At 41.8% G+C, this 17,396-nt stretch overlaps 1 protein-coding gene across 1 annotated transcript in view; it reads right to left on the reverse strand.

Moving 5' to 3' along the window:
• ADAMTS20 (ADAM metallopeptidase with thrombospondin type 1 motif 20) overlaps positions 1 to 17,396 on the reverse strand; it is a 1,033,120-nt gene that overhangs the window by 575,571 nt on the left and 440,153 nt on the right. The window contains exons 16-17 of the mRNA XM_086919514.1: positions 16,563 to 16,689; positions 11,760 to 11,970 (exon numbers count right to left, since the gene is read on the reverse strand). Of these exons, the coding sequence (XP_086775640.1) occupies positions 11,760 to 11,970; positions 16,563 to 16,689 (338 nt within the window). The remainder of the gene's footprint in view (positions 1 to 11,759; positions 11,971 to 16,562; positions 16,690 to 17,396) is intronic.

Below are 17,396 nucleotides of genomic sequence, written 5' to 3' on the forward strand. Positions count from 1 at the left end.
CTGTCGAACCACCCATTATAGGGAATTTAGCATTACGGGACATATTATCAAGCCTGGGCGATAAAATTATTGCCGCTTTATCGGCAGGAAACTGCCGCTAAAGTGGCGATAATGGGCTTGATAATAGGCTCTATGGAATTCCAATAGAAGCTCATGTTAGATGTCCTTCACATCTAACATGGGCTTCGACTGGAATTCCATAGAGCCTATTATCAAGCCCATTATCACCACTTTAGCGGCAGTTTCCTGCCGATAAAGGAGCGATAATTTTATCGCCCAGGATTGATAATATGGCCCTACATTCCTAAAATATACAATTATGCCACAACTTTTAGCGCAGAAAAAAGAGAACCATGCACACAACAAGAACATGAGCAGTTGCTGTTCTCAGCACATGTGCTTTTTGCGCTATTTTTTAACACAGTATGTGTCCTCTCGTCCAAAAGGTATTTGAGCATTCATTTTGTGGGAACATGTAGCACTAAATACCAATTTTGTATTTCATGTAGTTCTACTTAATTTTGCAAAATGTTCAAGCAAGTACGCAAAAGAAAAAATTTGAATTTCGCACACATCTAGAGAAAATTAATCATTTTTATATTACATTTGCAAACAAATTGTAAATTATTTAAATACAAAGTTGCAAATATTTTCTACAAATTACAGTAATTTCAACATGTTTATCTGTACTTTCATGATTATCATATTACACTAAAAAAATGCATTTCTTTTGTGAAATGTATCTCGTGTTATCTTACAAGTATGTGTATGACACCCATTCCTCCATTGGAAAGGTATTGTAGAGAAATTCAGCTGGTCACAACTTTAGTGCATTTCCACCCAGGGAGCCCCATTCACAAATCGATTTGAACATCTACACGTAGGGTTAATGACTACATTTGGAATCACCATCTTGCCATGAGAATTCACATGCATAAGAAGTTACAAACGTGGAACTGCTTCAGCACCTTATCACCGATTAAATGCTAGAATACACTACAATTGTACATGCTGCACAAATACACGTGTAAATACTTTAAAAAATTGTACTTGCACGTTTTTTATTTTTTTATTACACAAGGAAAATATTTCTATACATAGAGAAAGCTTTTACTGTACTAATTTTGTGGAAAATCATGTGAATACTGAAAACTAGGTTTGTGGGTGTTCATCAAATTTCCATAGCATTCCCATCCGGCAAACTACTCTGCCCTGAAAGCAGGTGTGCTCCCATATGATACCATACTTGTGCAAAACTACCCTGTATAAATTGAGTTATATATGTATTCAGTCAAATTCCTATTTTGTAAAGTGCAAAGGTGAAGTCACACTCCAAAATCATGCTATTAGCACATTTACATCGAACATATAAGTGCTAATGTCTTTGAGAATTGGGCATGAGACTTTCTTCTGGATAACCATATTAATTTGCATGCACACACCAAGTGAACACGCCAGTTACCTGATTCAATCTAAAATGTCTGATCGCATAGCCGTTGTAGTTAGAGAATATTGGCGAGGTGGAAAAATTGTGCTGTATAGGAAAAACGCTCTGTTAAATCCAGGGTAGACACATATTATAGTCAACCTGGCTGACAATTGTTTCCGACATTTTATTTAAAACACAGAGTATTTTGGGGAAGAGAACATGGCGGCCAGCGAGTAGCCGGACGCGGATGATCCAGGAGTCGGGAGTCTGCGTTCAACTGCTCCCTGCAAGTTTACCGGCTTGAAAATAATTTGAATTTGGGAAACTAAAGTAACTGAAAATATTTACGGTTGACTGAGGATAGCCTGAGGGTCGGAGCTTACCAACACAGCAGCACTGGTGCTTGGAGGAGTCAGCGGTGGAGTAGGGGGCCACGGGTAAAATGATTTGGGATTCTATTACAGGACCGGTGGCTTCGGATTATGCTTCTCTTTCTTTACTGTTGAAATCACAGCAGCCAATAAACACATAGTTTCATATAAAAAAATTACAAAGACCATGATGCTCGGCCTAAGCCACGCCTCCTTAGCCTTCATAAGAGCCCTGGTAACAGTCCCAGCTCCTCTGTCTTTGCTGTTCACAGCAAGAGATAAGTGCTGTGCTCCATATTTCTCCATATTGTATTCATTTAATCTATGCAGTGTGACTATAGCGCTTGCGCTTTGGTTGACGCAGCTTAGGCTGCTGTGGTTATTGTGTTTATTCTATTTGTTACTGGTTAATGCTTTTCAGTTCGCGGGGGCTTCCCGCGCTTAATCCACGTCTGTTGTGTTGCCGCTAGACGCGGCGTTACTACGAGCGCTGCTCTCACCCTCGGAGCTTCGCTCCGCTCCATTCAGCCCTAATCATCGCGCTTCTGCGCGTGCAGTTCTGGGCCGCAGTGCGGCTTCATTTACTGCTGTCGGCGCGTCCGCCACTCGGTTTCGTGCGTGAGGGCTCCCCCTAATCGCCCGGACGCGCTCAGGATCCTTAAACCCACGGCCAGCGCATGCAGCGTGACGCGCGCCCATTGGGCTATATTTTGGTAGGATTTGGGCGCGCTTGGGCTGCACACGCTAATTTTGCCATTTTTCACCACATATACACACCGTTTCACACGAGCTGGTGGAGGGAGACACCTAACTGGTTGCCATAATAGTTTTTGCCTTATTGGAGTGAGCACACGCTCCTTGTACATATTTCTTGGCTCCTACGCCCTCCTGGGCTGCAAGAATCTGACTACAGCTCTGCTGAGGGGGTCTGGTACTGTGTCTCTTTATACTTATAGTCAGTGAGCAGGTGGGCAGACCCCCCCCCCATTACTCCTCTAGTGCCTACCTCCTGTGGACATTCAATCGATATTGCCCCACTGTAGTGTGAGTTATGAAAGAGTGGGTGTATTATGATGAGGAGGCAGAGGATGGTTCTTATGAGGGGCAGCATGAGACTGCTGTTGAAGAAAAGATTGTGGAGGCTCTGGACGCTTCGGTTCAGTCCTCAGTAAACAAGGCAATTGAAAGCGCAGTGCCTGCGACTGCGCAACAAGCATTGGCAGCTGCTCTAAAGCCAATTACTAAGCAGCTGGAGCATTTTGCAAAGCGCCATGGGTTCACTAAAGACAAGCCTAAGAAAAGTACTCCACCAGCTACAGAGTCAGAGAAAGATGGTCAATGGCCGCACGCTAGTGCATTAGGTTCCCTTCCTTCTGCATCTGGTTTGGATCATGCTTACGCTGCCGGTAGCAAAGCGAAGAGCAAACAAAAGGTCTATGTGGACACTGACACTACTACTACAATAGGCACTGATACTACTGATACAGATGAGGAGCCCCCTCCCAGAAAGAAGGCAAAGAAAGCGGCCTCTTCTGGTTCCGCACCTCCTCCTAACACTCCTTTAACCTTCAACCCCAGTGAGATTGTGCACCCTGTCTAGAAACTCCTCGCAGGGTCGTTTGCGATCAAGACCCTTTCACCACAGCAGACCTCGTGTTGCATTCTCCTTCGAATAGACAACGTGTCTGCGGTGAAGTACATCAATAAACTGGGGGGGACGAGATCGTCCATGCTAGTGGAGATAGCCAAGGATTTTTGGCACTACTGTCTCAACCGTCAGATCAATGTTATAGACTGGAACTAGAGACTTCTCAAGGACTACAGCGATTGGCAGCTTCTTCTCAGAGTGTTTCAATGGTTAAAGGACCTGTGGGGTCGATGTCAGATCGATTTGTTCGCATCCAGGCTGAATCAACAACTTCCCAGATTTTTCAGCTGGAGACCGGATCCAGCGGCAGCAGCGACGAATGCTTTTCTGACTGACTGGTCGGGGCGGTGAATTATGCATTCCCACCCTTCCTTCTCATTCCTCGGGTGGCCTCTCACATTCTCAAACAGAAAGCGGAGGTGGTCCTAGTGACGCCTCTGTGGAGGTTGCAGCCTTAGTTCCCAGTTCTGTTGGGGATGTGCTGCAACCTTCCCAGGATGCTTCCCTGGTCGGAGTCTCTTCTCCTGGGACCTCCAGGAGAACAGCATCCGCTGATCACGTCTCAACGCCTCTCACTGATGGCATGGAAGCTTTCTGGCAACAATGGAATTTACCTGGAGTTTCGGGAACGGCTAATGAATTCATCAAACAGGCTTGGGCCTCGTCCACGAGGAAACGATACTCCTCAGCCTGGAAGGGCTGGGTGGGTTGGTGGGTGGAACGGGATTTGGATCCCATGGGGGCAGGATTTCCTAAGTCGTGAATTTTTTGTCGGAAAAGGCAGCTGGCGGTCTGGCCTATAGATCAGTGAATAATTTCCGATCTGCCATTTCCGCAGGACACACCCACATAGACGGGAAACCGGTGGGTAGGCATTCTTTAGTATGCAAGCTTCTTAAAGGCATGCAAGTCGCCAATCCGCCCAAACCCAAGTATTCTGGGCTATGGGATGTGGCTTCAGTAATCAAACTTTTGGATAACTGGTCTTCTAATGACTTGCTTTCCAGGAAGCAATTGTCGGCTAAGTTAGCTATGCTTTTATGTTTGTCAGCGTGCAGAAGATCTTCGGATGTACGTGCATTGGAAGTTACAGGTAGAGTATTTACTCCGGAAGGAGTTTCTTTTACTATTACTGGTCGTACAAAAACTCTTTCTAGGCAGGTTGAATATAATGGTTTTCCTAGTAATGCCAAACTGTGTGTTGTCCAATGCTTGAAAGCTTACGAGGAATGTACTTGTGGTCTGAGACCAGTTGACGTCACCCAACTTTTGATTGCTGTGCAAAAACCGTTTAAACCTGTGTCTTCTGTCACTATTGCAAGATGGCTTAAGTTTATCATGAAGGAGGCTGGCGTTGACGTTCAACTGTTTGGGGCGCACTCGGTGCGGGGTGCCATGGCATCAAAGTCATACTTGTTAGGAGCTAACATTCAAGATATTATGCACTGTGCTGACTGGTCCTCTGAGTCGACCTTCAAGCAGTTCTATTGTAAGCCGGTGGGAGATATTACATCTGTTGTTTTTGATAAAGCGTTAAACTAGCATATTCCTAAGCCTCCGGTCCTGTAATAAAATCAAAAATTTGCTAGCATTTGCACCAAGAATTTTCAATTCTATTAAGGACACGGAGGTGAGGATTATCCCACCCGGCTATGTTCAACGTTGATCATGCTTACCCGCCCGCTGTTATATGATTTACGCTGGTATTATACAGGAATTACGGGTTTTTTATATTTGTTTTCTAGGCAATGACAAGAAAAATTAATAAATATTCTTCCGTTGAAGACTGAAGTTGGAACTGAGTTTCCGGTTATTTCCATGTTGGAGAATATTATAGAACTTTTGGTTAGTGGACTTTTTCTGCAAGTTCGAGCAAGGAAAGAGGAAGCTGGGACTGTTACCAGGGCTCTTATGAGGGCTAAGGAGGCGTGGCTTAGGCCGTGCTTCATGGTCTTTGTAGTTTTTTTATATGAAACTATGTGTTTATTGGCTGCTGCGATTTCAACAGTAAAGAAAGAGAAGCATAATCCTCGCCTCCGTGTCCTTAATAGAATTGAAAATTCTAGGCGCGAATGCTAGCTAATTTTTGACACCCCGGGTTGTTTTGGTCTTGTGTGGCGCTCGAGCTTGAGAAGGGGTCGAGAGCAATTACACGGATTCCTGTCTGAGGCGGCAGAGGCAGGGGCAGCACAAGTGCAATCTGAGAGAGGAGCATGGGCGCAGGTAGAAGGCATGAGTGTGCTGGAAGATTCTCCGGCTGAGATAGAGACAGATTTTGGAGAAGCTGGAGGGAGAGGTTCCTACAGAAGCACAAGGGGGGCAAAGCAATAAAAGAGGAAAAAGAACCTGAGAAGGACCTGAAATCGATTTCGGGGGTGGAAAGGAGAGTGAATTCCAGGGGGAGGTCTTATCTAATATTGTACGAAAAAAAGATATGCCCTGAGGAGTGCAGGCTCCGGACAATTCAGGGAGCCCCTAAAAATTAATACACTAACTGCCAAACATGACCTTGACCCTGCCTTGAATGAGAAAGCTTTGAAGGAAAAAAAATCTGTACATCATCAGCTTTATCAACCGGATTCTGAAAGGGAGGGGCGGATTAGTCCTAAGAGGAGGAAATCAAAGAAGCCGAAGGCACCCTCCCAGTCACAACATAAGGTTAAAATAACTCCCTCACTAAGAAGCTTTTTTAGGTTATGCCAAGGACCTTCTCTTTAAAGCCTGCAGAGATATTAATTTCAAACAGTCCCCTTTGGACATCAAAAATACTGAGGTTACTACTGTAGCTATTTTTAGCTCCAATAGATATCAAGTGCTCGCAGATAACCCCCAACCATCTGAAGAAATAAGCATGGAAATCTTGATCGTGGATTTGGAGAACAAGGGTTTGTCTGCAAGTCCCATACCTTCCCAAGAGGAGGCAGGGGTACGGAGGGAGGCTCAAGTAGGAGATATCGACCAGAGCAAGGTAATCATTTTGGATCCAAAGGTTGGTCCATCGGATCAAGCAGCCTCACAGCCAATTTCAGACTTACTACAGTTACTGACGACGGAGGTCAGAACCAGATTCAAGATCTCCGAAGCTAATCAAGTTGAGATTAAATCAACGTGTGAGAAGATGGAAGATAAATTGGATTCCTTGGCAATCAGAAGAGCAGCCTTAGAATCAACGGTGATGGTGTTAGCCGCCCAAATGGAGGAACATACAAAAGAAATAACTAGTTTGAAAGAAAAGGAAGTGGCTTTCAAGAAAAGATTGAATTCCTTTGAAAACTCTCAAAGGAGAAACAACCTCTGACTATTAAAAATCCCTGAGGGAGCTGAATGAAACAACATTAAGGAGTTTGTGGTTAAGCTAATTAAGGAAGGAACGCAAATCGACATTACTGAGCAAGCTCTTATGGCTGATATACAGAGGGTACTCAGAGATCTATTCAGGTTAACTCCAAATAAAGCAAAGTCTAGGAAGATACTAATAAATATTTTGACGTATAAAAGAAGAGATTTTGAGTAAAGCTCTTAAAATGAATTTAACCGTAGATGGAATCTCTTTTGAAATATGTTCAGATGTGTCTTCAATCACGGCAACCAAACAATGGGAACTAGTGAAGCTTTTAGATCCTTTGAGCAAACAGGGTGCCACAGCACACTTAAGATTCCCTGCCATGTTAAAGGTGATGCACAATAATAAGATGCAAGTCTTCCAGCAGATGGAAGATGCAGAAAAATTCCTACAATCCATCTCAGAGGAAAAGCAAGTTAGTGGTTTAAAAGTAGGTACACCTACTTTTCACCTCAGACAAAGAAACAAATATTGAAGGGCAGGGAGCAGTCAATAGTAGAAGTACGGAATATATGCTTCAGACTCTGGGGAGGGGGAGCCCCATAGGCCATAAGGGAATGAAGGAGAGGGTTCCACAGAGTAGGTTTCATGATTGGTACTGGGTGGGGAAGGGTTGGGGTTCACGGGGTGGGGGAGCATTTGGAAAAAATAAAAAAATATATGTCCAGTTCCCCTCAGTATGATTTTTAGAGCTCCACTGAAGAAAGGGATATGTCACAATCAAAAAGTGATCAAAGAGCTCAGTTGAGGGTTCTGTCATGGAATGTAAATGGGTTAAGAGTGAAGAATAGCAGGGAAAAAATCCTACAATATCTTAAAGATACCCCAGAACAGGTTTTAATATTACAGGAAACACATCTAACGGATGTGGAAATGAGGGATCTATTTAAAACCCGAAGTTGGATCCAAGATCTTATTTGTACCACTCAACAGCTAACCATTAAGGGAGTGGCAATTTTGACCAAAAGAAATCCACTCATAATAGAAGATAGCAGAGTAGATAAAATGGGTAATAGTTCAAATTAAATTCCACTCACATAAATTTGCTATAGTGGGATACTGTGGACCAAATAGAGATGATCGGAGCCCCCTTAGAGGACTACTCATGGAGCTACTAAACTTCCCTGATCCCATAATCCTGGCTGGGTATTATAATGTGATGTTGGATCCGGAGCTGGATTGCTGTCTGAAAAGTAGAGCAATATCAAACTGTAAGATGAGGACGGTATTAAAGACCTCTATGAAGCAGTAAGGATGGATGGATATTTGGAGATCTAAAACGGGAAACAAAAGGGGGTACACTTTTAACAACAAAAAGTATGGACTCAAATCAAGATTGGACTTCTTTTTAATTAACCAAGATCTGCAAAGATGGGTAAAAGATGCAAAACATATAGGGGTACATTTGTCAGACCACTCTGGAATAGCTTTATTTTTAGACCTATCAGTTAGACCAACCCATAGAAGGTGGACCTTGGGCCGCACTATATTATTAGAAGAGGAAGTGGTTAAAAACTTAAGGGTACAGACACATTACATTTTTGCAAAGAACCAAAACAGTGACCCATTGGGAATTATCTGGGATGCTTATAACGCCCTTTTAAGGGGGTATGTAACTTCTCTCCAGATATTCAAACAAAAGAAAAATAGACCTAAAGCGGGGGAAATTGAAAGCAATATTCAGCAGTTGGAACATTAATTATTATCTTCGAAGAGCAGATAGGATTTAGAAAGTATCCAAACATCTCTGCAGACTACTAGGCTGGAACTTGCTGAGGTGGTTGAACAAAGATTAAGAAAACGGTGGCAAGAAAGTAAGCTATCCCACTTCGCGTATGGGGAAGGCTGTGGAAACTCCTAGCCTGGAAGACCAGAAATGTTCAGGTAAAAGGATTTATAAAAGAGATGAGGTTTAAGGCATCGGGAAATTTACTTACAAGTAGTAAGGAGATAGAAGAGGACTTCCATAATCATTTCGAAAAGGTCTACCAGGAGGGAATAATTATAACACAAGAAGGTATCAAGGCCTGTCTGGACCAAGATGCCCCTCGTAAAATCAATAAAAAAGATGCAGATAATCTCAATAGCCCTATTATAGAAAGGCAGGTCAAGAAGGCCATCATGGCTGGGAAGTCGGGGAAAGAGGCAGGCCCAGATGGGATACCGGCTGAGATTTATAAATGTTTGGAAGAGGTTCTTTACCCAATAAAGGGAAGGTTATTTCCACAAAATTTTGAAAGAGGTAGAGATATGCCATATCCTGGAACGAAGCTACAGTTGCACTGATTCTCAAACTAGCAAAGCCACCCAATTCCTGTGACTCATACGGACCCATCTCTTTGCTTAACTGCGACTATAAACTCTTCACAAAATATCTTAGCAGAGAGATTAAATGGGGTCGTGGGGGGTCTTTTAGATGAAGATCAAAATGGTTTTGTTCAAGGGAGAGGGATCCAGGACCTGACATACAATTTAATTGGGGCAATAGATTTAGCCACTGTATAATACACTTTTGGCCATTACTACCATAGACGCCACAAAAGTGTTCAATTGGGTAAATTGTCTCTATCTATTACAAATATTGAAATTGTGTAATTTAGGAGAACATTTTTGTAGGACTGAGAGTCTGATATATCAAACGCCCACAGCCAGGGTATTAGTGAATGGAAACGTATCTGCCCGTTTTGAAATCCAGAGGGGAACCAGATAGGGGTGCCCCCTATCTCCTTTACATTTTAATTTATATATAGAGCCCCTAGCTGAAAAAATTAGACATGAATCTGGAATCTCTCCCTTTAAGTATAGAAGCTGGGAGAAAAAGGTGGCTTTGTATGCTGACAACTTAATGGTGTACACTACAGATCTTTCCTCTGTGGTCCCAGTACTATACAACTTAGCTTCTCAATTGATCGCATCTTATGTTAAGAGGTAAATGTGTCTAAAACAGAATGCATGACATGGAATATAGACACACAACAATATAAAATAAATAAAAAAGGAGATAAGATATCTGGGTATCATGATTTCACAAAACATTGAGAAGATCCCAGAAATTAATTTTAAAAAAGCTAGTAAAGAGATATCTTAGTCATTAATAAGCTGGGCACATCTACAGCTGACGACAATTTGAAGGGTAAATCTAATCAAAATGATGGTCTTGCTAAAACTCATTTTTCTATTCCAGAACATTCCCTTAGTTTTTACAGAAATCTGGCTCAAGAAGTTACAGTAAAAAAGAAGTTGTTTTATATGGGCTTCTAAAGGCACACACATTTCATGGAAGAAACTCTAGAGAAAAAAACCTAAAGGGAGGTCTGTGCTCACCAGATTTAGTGTATTATGCATGGGTTTTGTTTTGAGGTCTGGGAAAATGCAACAGAATTAACCAGATGGTTCGGATATTGGGAGAATGTTGAAAGTGATGCTCTTGGATGTGAAGGTAGGGGAGCAAGGTTTTATCTATAAATTTGGAGACCCCCGATTCTTTAAAAAGGTGCGCCTGAAGATCTTACATGGGGTAGCTTTTACGTGGCATAAAATCAGGAAAGAGTTCAAATTAACTACTATAGTGCACTGGCCCCTATTTGGAATGCACCTGTTTCCCCAGAATGGACAAAAGACTTGTTGCTGGTGCCCCTGAGAAATGCGGGATTATATTGCTGGACACAACTAGTTATAGATGGTACTCTACTTTCCTCGAAAAGTTTGTCAGACACTTTCGGATAATGAGTTATCTAGATTTAAATATTTGCAATTGAAAAGCTGGCACCAAGCTACTGGAGAAGTCGTTGGCACATCGAATGATTTGAAATCTGCGCTGATGAGGAAAACCGTGAAAAAAAGAGGTGGCAAATCTATACTGGCTCCTGATTGATCTTGCAGAAGGCGATCTTAAACTACTGATCCATCTAGAAGAATTATGGCAATTATCATGTAATATCTTGTATTCCACAGTCCAGGCTGCAAATTTAAAGAAGAACCACATTTTCAGTCTCCACAGGGTGTATTGGACACCTTTAAGGCTTTCCAAATTCGCATAGGGTGCCACCCCAAAATTTCCCAAATGTTCCCAAGAAAAGGTAGATGATGTGCACATGTTCCTGCAGTGACCAATATTACAAAATTTCTGGGCAGACGTAAGTAATAGCATCTCTAAAATGCTTGGGGGTAGAATTTCAGGTAATCCCCATTGGTGTTTTGAATGGGGTCTTGGCAAATTATGAATCTTTTTCCATAGAAAATAACAAATTAATGTTTTATTTAATTTTACTTTCGCGGAGGGAAACTTGCAAAAATTGGACAAAGAATGTCTCCCCGATCATTAGAGATTGGCTAAATTCCGTGAAATATGTAATTAAATTACAAGAAAAATGTTACCATGTATAAACTAGTTGGAAAATGAGCTAAACACAGTCCAATGATTATGCCTCTACACTAAGATACTTCCCCACTCCGGTTGTTCCAAGGGTGGCTCTGATAGAGAGTCGGAATAAATCAACCGCGAAAGGAGAGGTTTTGTGCAAAGTGCACCTTTAGAAAAGAGAGCTGTCTGGTTGGGTTCAACTAAGAGAGGGACCCTAAAGGATCAGAAAACAACTCTGTTTATATCTAAGGCGAATGAAGAAAAAAAAAAAAACACAGCAGATTTACAAGAATTAAATGACACAATATTACATTAAGGTATTACACATGCTAGAGGACATTAGTTGTATTGGACTAGCTGCCACCAATTCAAAATGCTCTCTCAGACTCCAGCACTACTACTACTACTGCAAGCCGAAATTTTTCTTTAAAGCATTTCCATCATGAGCAATTCAAAACCATACTTCTTTGATTCTTTCCTACTTTCTTGACAAGTGTCCTTGAAAGTCATGATCAAAAAGCAGTATAGATGCCATTTTATGTCATCAATCAACATCAATACCGATTGCCAAAATAACTTGAGTCAAAGAACAAAAGCTTCCTTACCTGAGACCATTCTGAATATTGCCAGCGTGTTACGAGGCAGTCACCATGGCAGGCTTCTCTACTTGGTGGCTTAGGCTGGTCAGCACAAAATGTAGCATCTACTGGGTCATTCTGTCGTTTTGAAAGCGAGTACTTGATACAATGGATGTCTACACTCCGATGCCCTGGTCCACACTGTGATGTGCATTCACTTTTGCCAATGACAAGCCACCTACAAGTACAAACTGTTATATGGAGCTAAAATATGGTTTTTATCATGACATCAGTCAACAGGATCAACGAGCATGTGTTTTCTACTAAAATGGCGATTATTTATTTACATATATATGAATTTTCAGTCTCAAGAAATACGTCCACAATTACAGAAAATGAAGCGTAGCAGACAAAACACAACATAACATTGCATTACTATGTTTTTTTGCACCCTAGTTCATTACCAATTCCTTCTTTGACTCATCCCAAAACGAATTTTACTACTATGATCTCCCTTAACTCATTTCTAGAGATTCTTCTTCCTCCATCTCTCCTTATATCACCCCAAACCTCATCTTACTACTATTATCTCCCAATAAACATGTTTTAGACTCTTCCCTCTTCTATCCTCCCATTTTCCTTTTCAACACAACTAACAGACTCAAATGTCCATTGTTCAAATTAACTCAAACTTCACTATGCTACTCCACCATTAATCCTTTTGGCCGAAAAGCACTTCGATGCCTGGTCAGGGGTAGTAGGCGCTATTTAACAAAATTACAATACAATACAATACATCACTTACTATCCAGTTACAGGAATTGCACCACTACGTTTTTAAGCATAAGCATCTTGGCGCTCATCAGGGCACAGCAGCACATACTTCGAGGGGCCTTTGAGTTAGGTAGACGTAATCTCCGGCTCTACTAACTTTCCTCACTAATCGCATTGTGTAATAGGCTCAGTTCAGTACCATTTATTTGAATGTATGATGTTACAAGGAATACATTTACAGCGCATGTCTTTACAAAGCAGTTTTTACACCGCAACATCCCTTACAACGCATACATTTACATTGCATTCCATTACATTGCATTTAAGGTAAGTGTTGGATAGTCTAGGAATAAACATTACTATTCTAACTCCAGGGGGTGCAACAGTAGGGTAAGTGTTGGATGGTGTAGGAGTAAAAATTATTGCTCTAACTCCAGGGGGTGCAACAGTAGGGTAAGTGTTGGATAGTGTAGGGGAACAATGCGTTGTAATGGTATGCGTTGTAATGACATGCAATGTAATGCCTGCGTTGTAATGACATGCGTCGTAGTGTCATGCGTTGTAGTGACACGCAATGAAATGGCTAAATTGTAATGACATGTGTTGTAAAGGATTTTGCAATGTAATGACTCTGTTGTAAATGTAGTGCAATGTGATGACTGCATTGTAAAGGTTATTTCCCCGTTTATTTTGGTAAAAACAGCAATAAAACTGTATAAATAAGTATAATCATTCAAACATATTCATGCAGTAAATGCCGCTACTAAATGAAATACAGAACTAATCTCAGAAAGTGAGGTAACAAATCTAAGTATACAAAGTAAAAAGAAAAAAAATCAATCACAGTGAATTACAGTCACCTCCAATAATTTCAAGCCTCAAAGCACATAGCAACTTTGCTTATTCTAATATATTACAATGAATCTTTGCTTCCAAGCTCTCCAAATATAGTTGCTGTGTAATATTGTGCCAAAATATTAGAGGGATCTTTACTAAACGAAGGCCACTCTTTTCTGGTATCTCCTCCAAATTAGGGGGGCAATTCGTAAAGGGCATCCACACTCATGTAGGAGGTCCCACAGTCGTGGCAGGACCTCTGCAGTGGGTAACTACAATACAGAGGTCCTACCACATGTGTGAATCTAGCCCTCAATGAGGAACAGTGAGGGCAAGAGAAACCAAAGCTTAGTTCATCTTCACAGTGTCCTAGATTACAGGTCCATAAAGAAGGATAGGGCTTTGACCATTTATTTCTAATATAAGGAAAACAATACCCACCCTGGCATCTCGTGGAGTGGAGAAATTGCTATAAAAATATTGTACATTTCACATACAAAGAGCTGAGCTAAGCAGGAACAGCCTAATTCAGATACTCTCCTTTTCTTGGTTTGAATTAAATTGTATGTTCGGTGGACCCATTTATATTGCTAGCAATTGACTGTAAATCCATCTATACTAACGGGGTGGAAGCGGCACTGTCTGGCCTCGGCCTAGATGTCCCGAAATTTGACAACATCTCCCTCTCAATTCTGGCATACGCTGATGATGCGGTTTTAATAGCCAGTACTGGGATAGCCCTTCAAAATCTTATATCCACATATGCGTCATTTATGGCCTCATTAGATCTCAGGGTGAACGAATCTAAATAATTCATTATTATAGCGGGAGCTCCTAGAAGCGTTAAAGCACCATATTTCCATCTGGCCTCAAAACAAAATTGAGGTGGTTGATTCTTTCCCATATCTGGAGATCCTGTTTGATAACAAGCAATCCTGGAACAAACTAGTAGCAGCAAGGGCCCTGGGTATGGAAAGAGGAACCCAAGCCATAAAGGGATTTGCTAAACAATTAGGCGCCAGCCCTCTTAATACAATACAAAACATATACCTAGCTAAAACTAAGGCGGTGGCAACCTATGGGGCCGGAGTGTGGGGAATGGCTCAAATTGATCAACTGCAGATAGTGGAAGACACCTTTTTTAAGACCAGGGTCTCGTTACCACCGTCCACATCTAATTACATTCTGCACCTCGAATTGGGCCTCCCATATCTGTCTGACTTTATCAGAATGGCACCCATCCTATTGTGGCTCTCGATTTGGCGAAGGGCCACTGCCAGTCTAACCCAACGTATAATTGGTGATTGCCTGGGGCTCGAGGGCCATAGCAGGATTGGTTGGCTCAGATGTGTAGAGAATGAATTGAATGCAATCGGGATGGGAGACCTCTTTAGGAACCCAACAGCCTGTATTAAGGTCCCTAAACAGAAATTAATAAACCTTTTTTTGCTGAAGGCCAACTGTGACCGCTGGGAAAAGAACACGCATTCCACAAAGATCAAAGGAAGGCTACTGTTACCTTTCTTCTGTAACAGTAGCCCAACACAAATGTATTTTGCTGCGCTTTTGCCTGAATTTAATTCCATTGTTGTTGCGGTTCCCAGAGAAGAGGTACAAGTACGCAGATCTAGGGCCCTGTCCCTGTGATAACTGTTCACCACAGTCTGACCTACATTTGGTCTTTTTTTGTAAGTTTTATCTTAATGAAAGAAAAAGGTTCCTCCTCCCAATTCTAAGGCAGAAACATTTCTTGCAATGCAGAGTAGCAATGAATTTTCTGAAAGCTTTCTCGAACCCTCATGTCTGCTATCTTGTAGCCTCTTTTTTATAGGCCTCTTGGAGGAATAGAAGGTCCAGACGTTTACTATGATGAATTAAGACTCTTAGGGGTCCATTAGGATGGCGGGCGGAAACAGTCCGCCCGCCACCTTAACGGAGATCGGGACCGCCCGCCTAAAGGGCGGGGGTCCCGACAATGGCATTAGGATGCACCCGCCACAGTGACGGGCGCATTCCTCAAAGTAACATTGTGGCGGGCGGTGCTCACTGCACCGCCCGCCACAATGTTCAAAACAAATGCACACATTTGCATAATCGAGGCGGCAGGCACCGCGCGGTGCCTGCCGCTGCGATTATGCAAATGCAGGGGGGTACCACAGGTACCCCCCGTGTGCCACCCCCCTTTGGCCGTCACTCTGGGGGCCCACAGGAAAGTCATTGACAAATGCCTATTCTAATATGGCTGGCGGTGTCTGATAGACACCGCTACCATGTTCTACCTTTTCCACCCCGGCCGCTATTCGAGTGGGGCGGAAAACAGGCGGGCGGTCTTTCTCACCGCTGCGGTCCCCTCCGCCATCGTAATATGGCGGGGGGGAATGCAGGGAAGGATGTCGGGCGGATTGCCTCCGCCAGGGTGGCGGTGGCCACCGCTTCCCTGGCGGAGGCAATCCGCCCGACATCCTAATGGGCCCCTAAATCTTTACAAATTAAATTGTACAGTTGATTTTGGTTTTTATAACACATTTTAAAAGTTTAATAAGGTTTTAAAAATGATTCATACTTTTTAACTAAATGAGTTTTAATGTGATTTAATCGATGAATTTATGCTTTATGATCTGTCTGTACATAGATCGAATAAAGATTTAAAAGAAAAAAAGACTGTAAAGTGTAACCACCATCATCTTCTTTTGAGTGTTTCTTCAGGATGCTTCCTTGAGTAGTAGGGAATATAGAGAGGCCAACGCTGACCAAGATATTATGCATGCATAGACGCCATTTCAGACGTAAAGCTATCTCATACCTATAAAACCCTTATCCCATCTTGAATGAGGAGCCATTACTAATAAAGTCTCGACTGTATGACTGGTTTTACTGCAGCACAACTAGTTATGCATTCAATCCTTCATTTTTTGTATAGCATTGCTATTTGAACTGACAACGGGAGCTTGCATAGTTTCCCCAAAAATAATTCTGCTGTAGTTTTAGGGTTCTAGTGACAAAGGTAAATTTGGTCTTAAACCTACGTTAACAATCAAAAGTACCATTTAATGCCAACCGGGTTCTCATAACTAGATTCCGGTTAGTAGAGATCTGTACAATGACGGGAGTTATTGGCATTCACAAATCTCGGAAATATGCACACACAATTGTTTTAATATAATACTTCACAGACAGGTTAATAAATCCAGTCACATCAAATATCAGAATGATATGTACCTTAGCTCACAGTCTGTGTTGCACTGTTCTGTTTCTGTCGCTGGTTGAGGAAACTGTTCACATCTTTGGTCAGAAACGACTAAGCGATCACCCTTGCGAATGCAGGAATTTCTTCTCTTACGTTCCCCTAGGTCAATCATCAAAAATTATTTTCTTCATGAGAGTTTTATTAAATATACTTAATTTTTCACGAGTCAACCTCTTTAGAAAGACACTCATGGCACCCAAAAAAATAAAGTTGTACATTATGGGCTCAAATGGGAATTTACAACTGAATATTGATTACAGGTTGTGCAGGAAGTACCTACACAGGGTATCTCAAATTTCACCAATAAAAACCCAGTGAAACATGTACAGAGAAAACTGTTAGGAATGCGGCAAAATATGAGGTAATCAGTAATTCCTCATTAAGAGCCAGAAAAATCAGAATGACACAGTTATACTCCACACTGTAACATCTGAATTTGCTACATGCAGTATAACCTCAACAAACACCACATGACTTATGAAAAGCCAATACATAGGCAAAATCATCTGCAGGCATCTCATGTCATTGTATTAAGACACAAATACTGGTATCATCTAATTCATTTAGTGTTGATGGGTAACATCAGTGATATGAGTGAGGTAAAACTGACAAATACTTGACATTGTCACCCATCTACTTCCATCTTCTCCTTTTTCCTGTATTCAACTTTTGCACACTCCTCTGATTTTTTTTCTATATTAGCAACTCTTTTAGTGTATCATCCCTCAGGAACATCTTTTTCCTACAATAAGAATAACTGGATAAATCCCAACTCTTGCAGGAGTGTTCACAAAAGCACTTAGGAG

The sequence above is a fragment of the Lissotriton vulgaris genome, chromosome 1_1 (assembly GCF_964263255.1).
Source record: "Lissotriton vulgaris chromosome 1_1, aLisVul1.2, whole genome shotgun sequence".
Taxonomy (NCBI): domain Eukaryota; kingdom Metazoa; phylum Chordata; class Amphibia; order Caudata; family Salamandridae; genus Lissotriton; species Lissotriton vulgaris.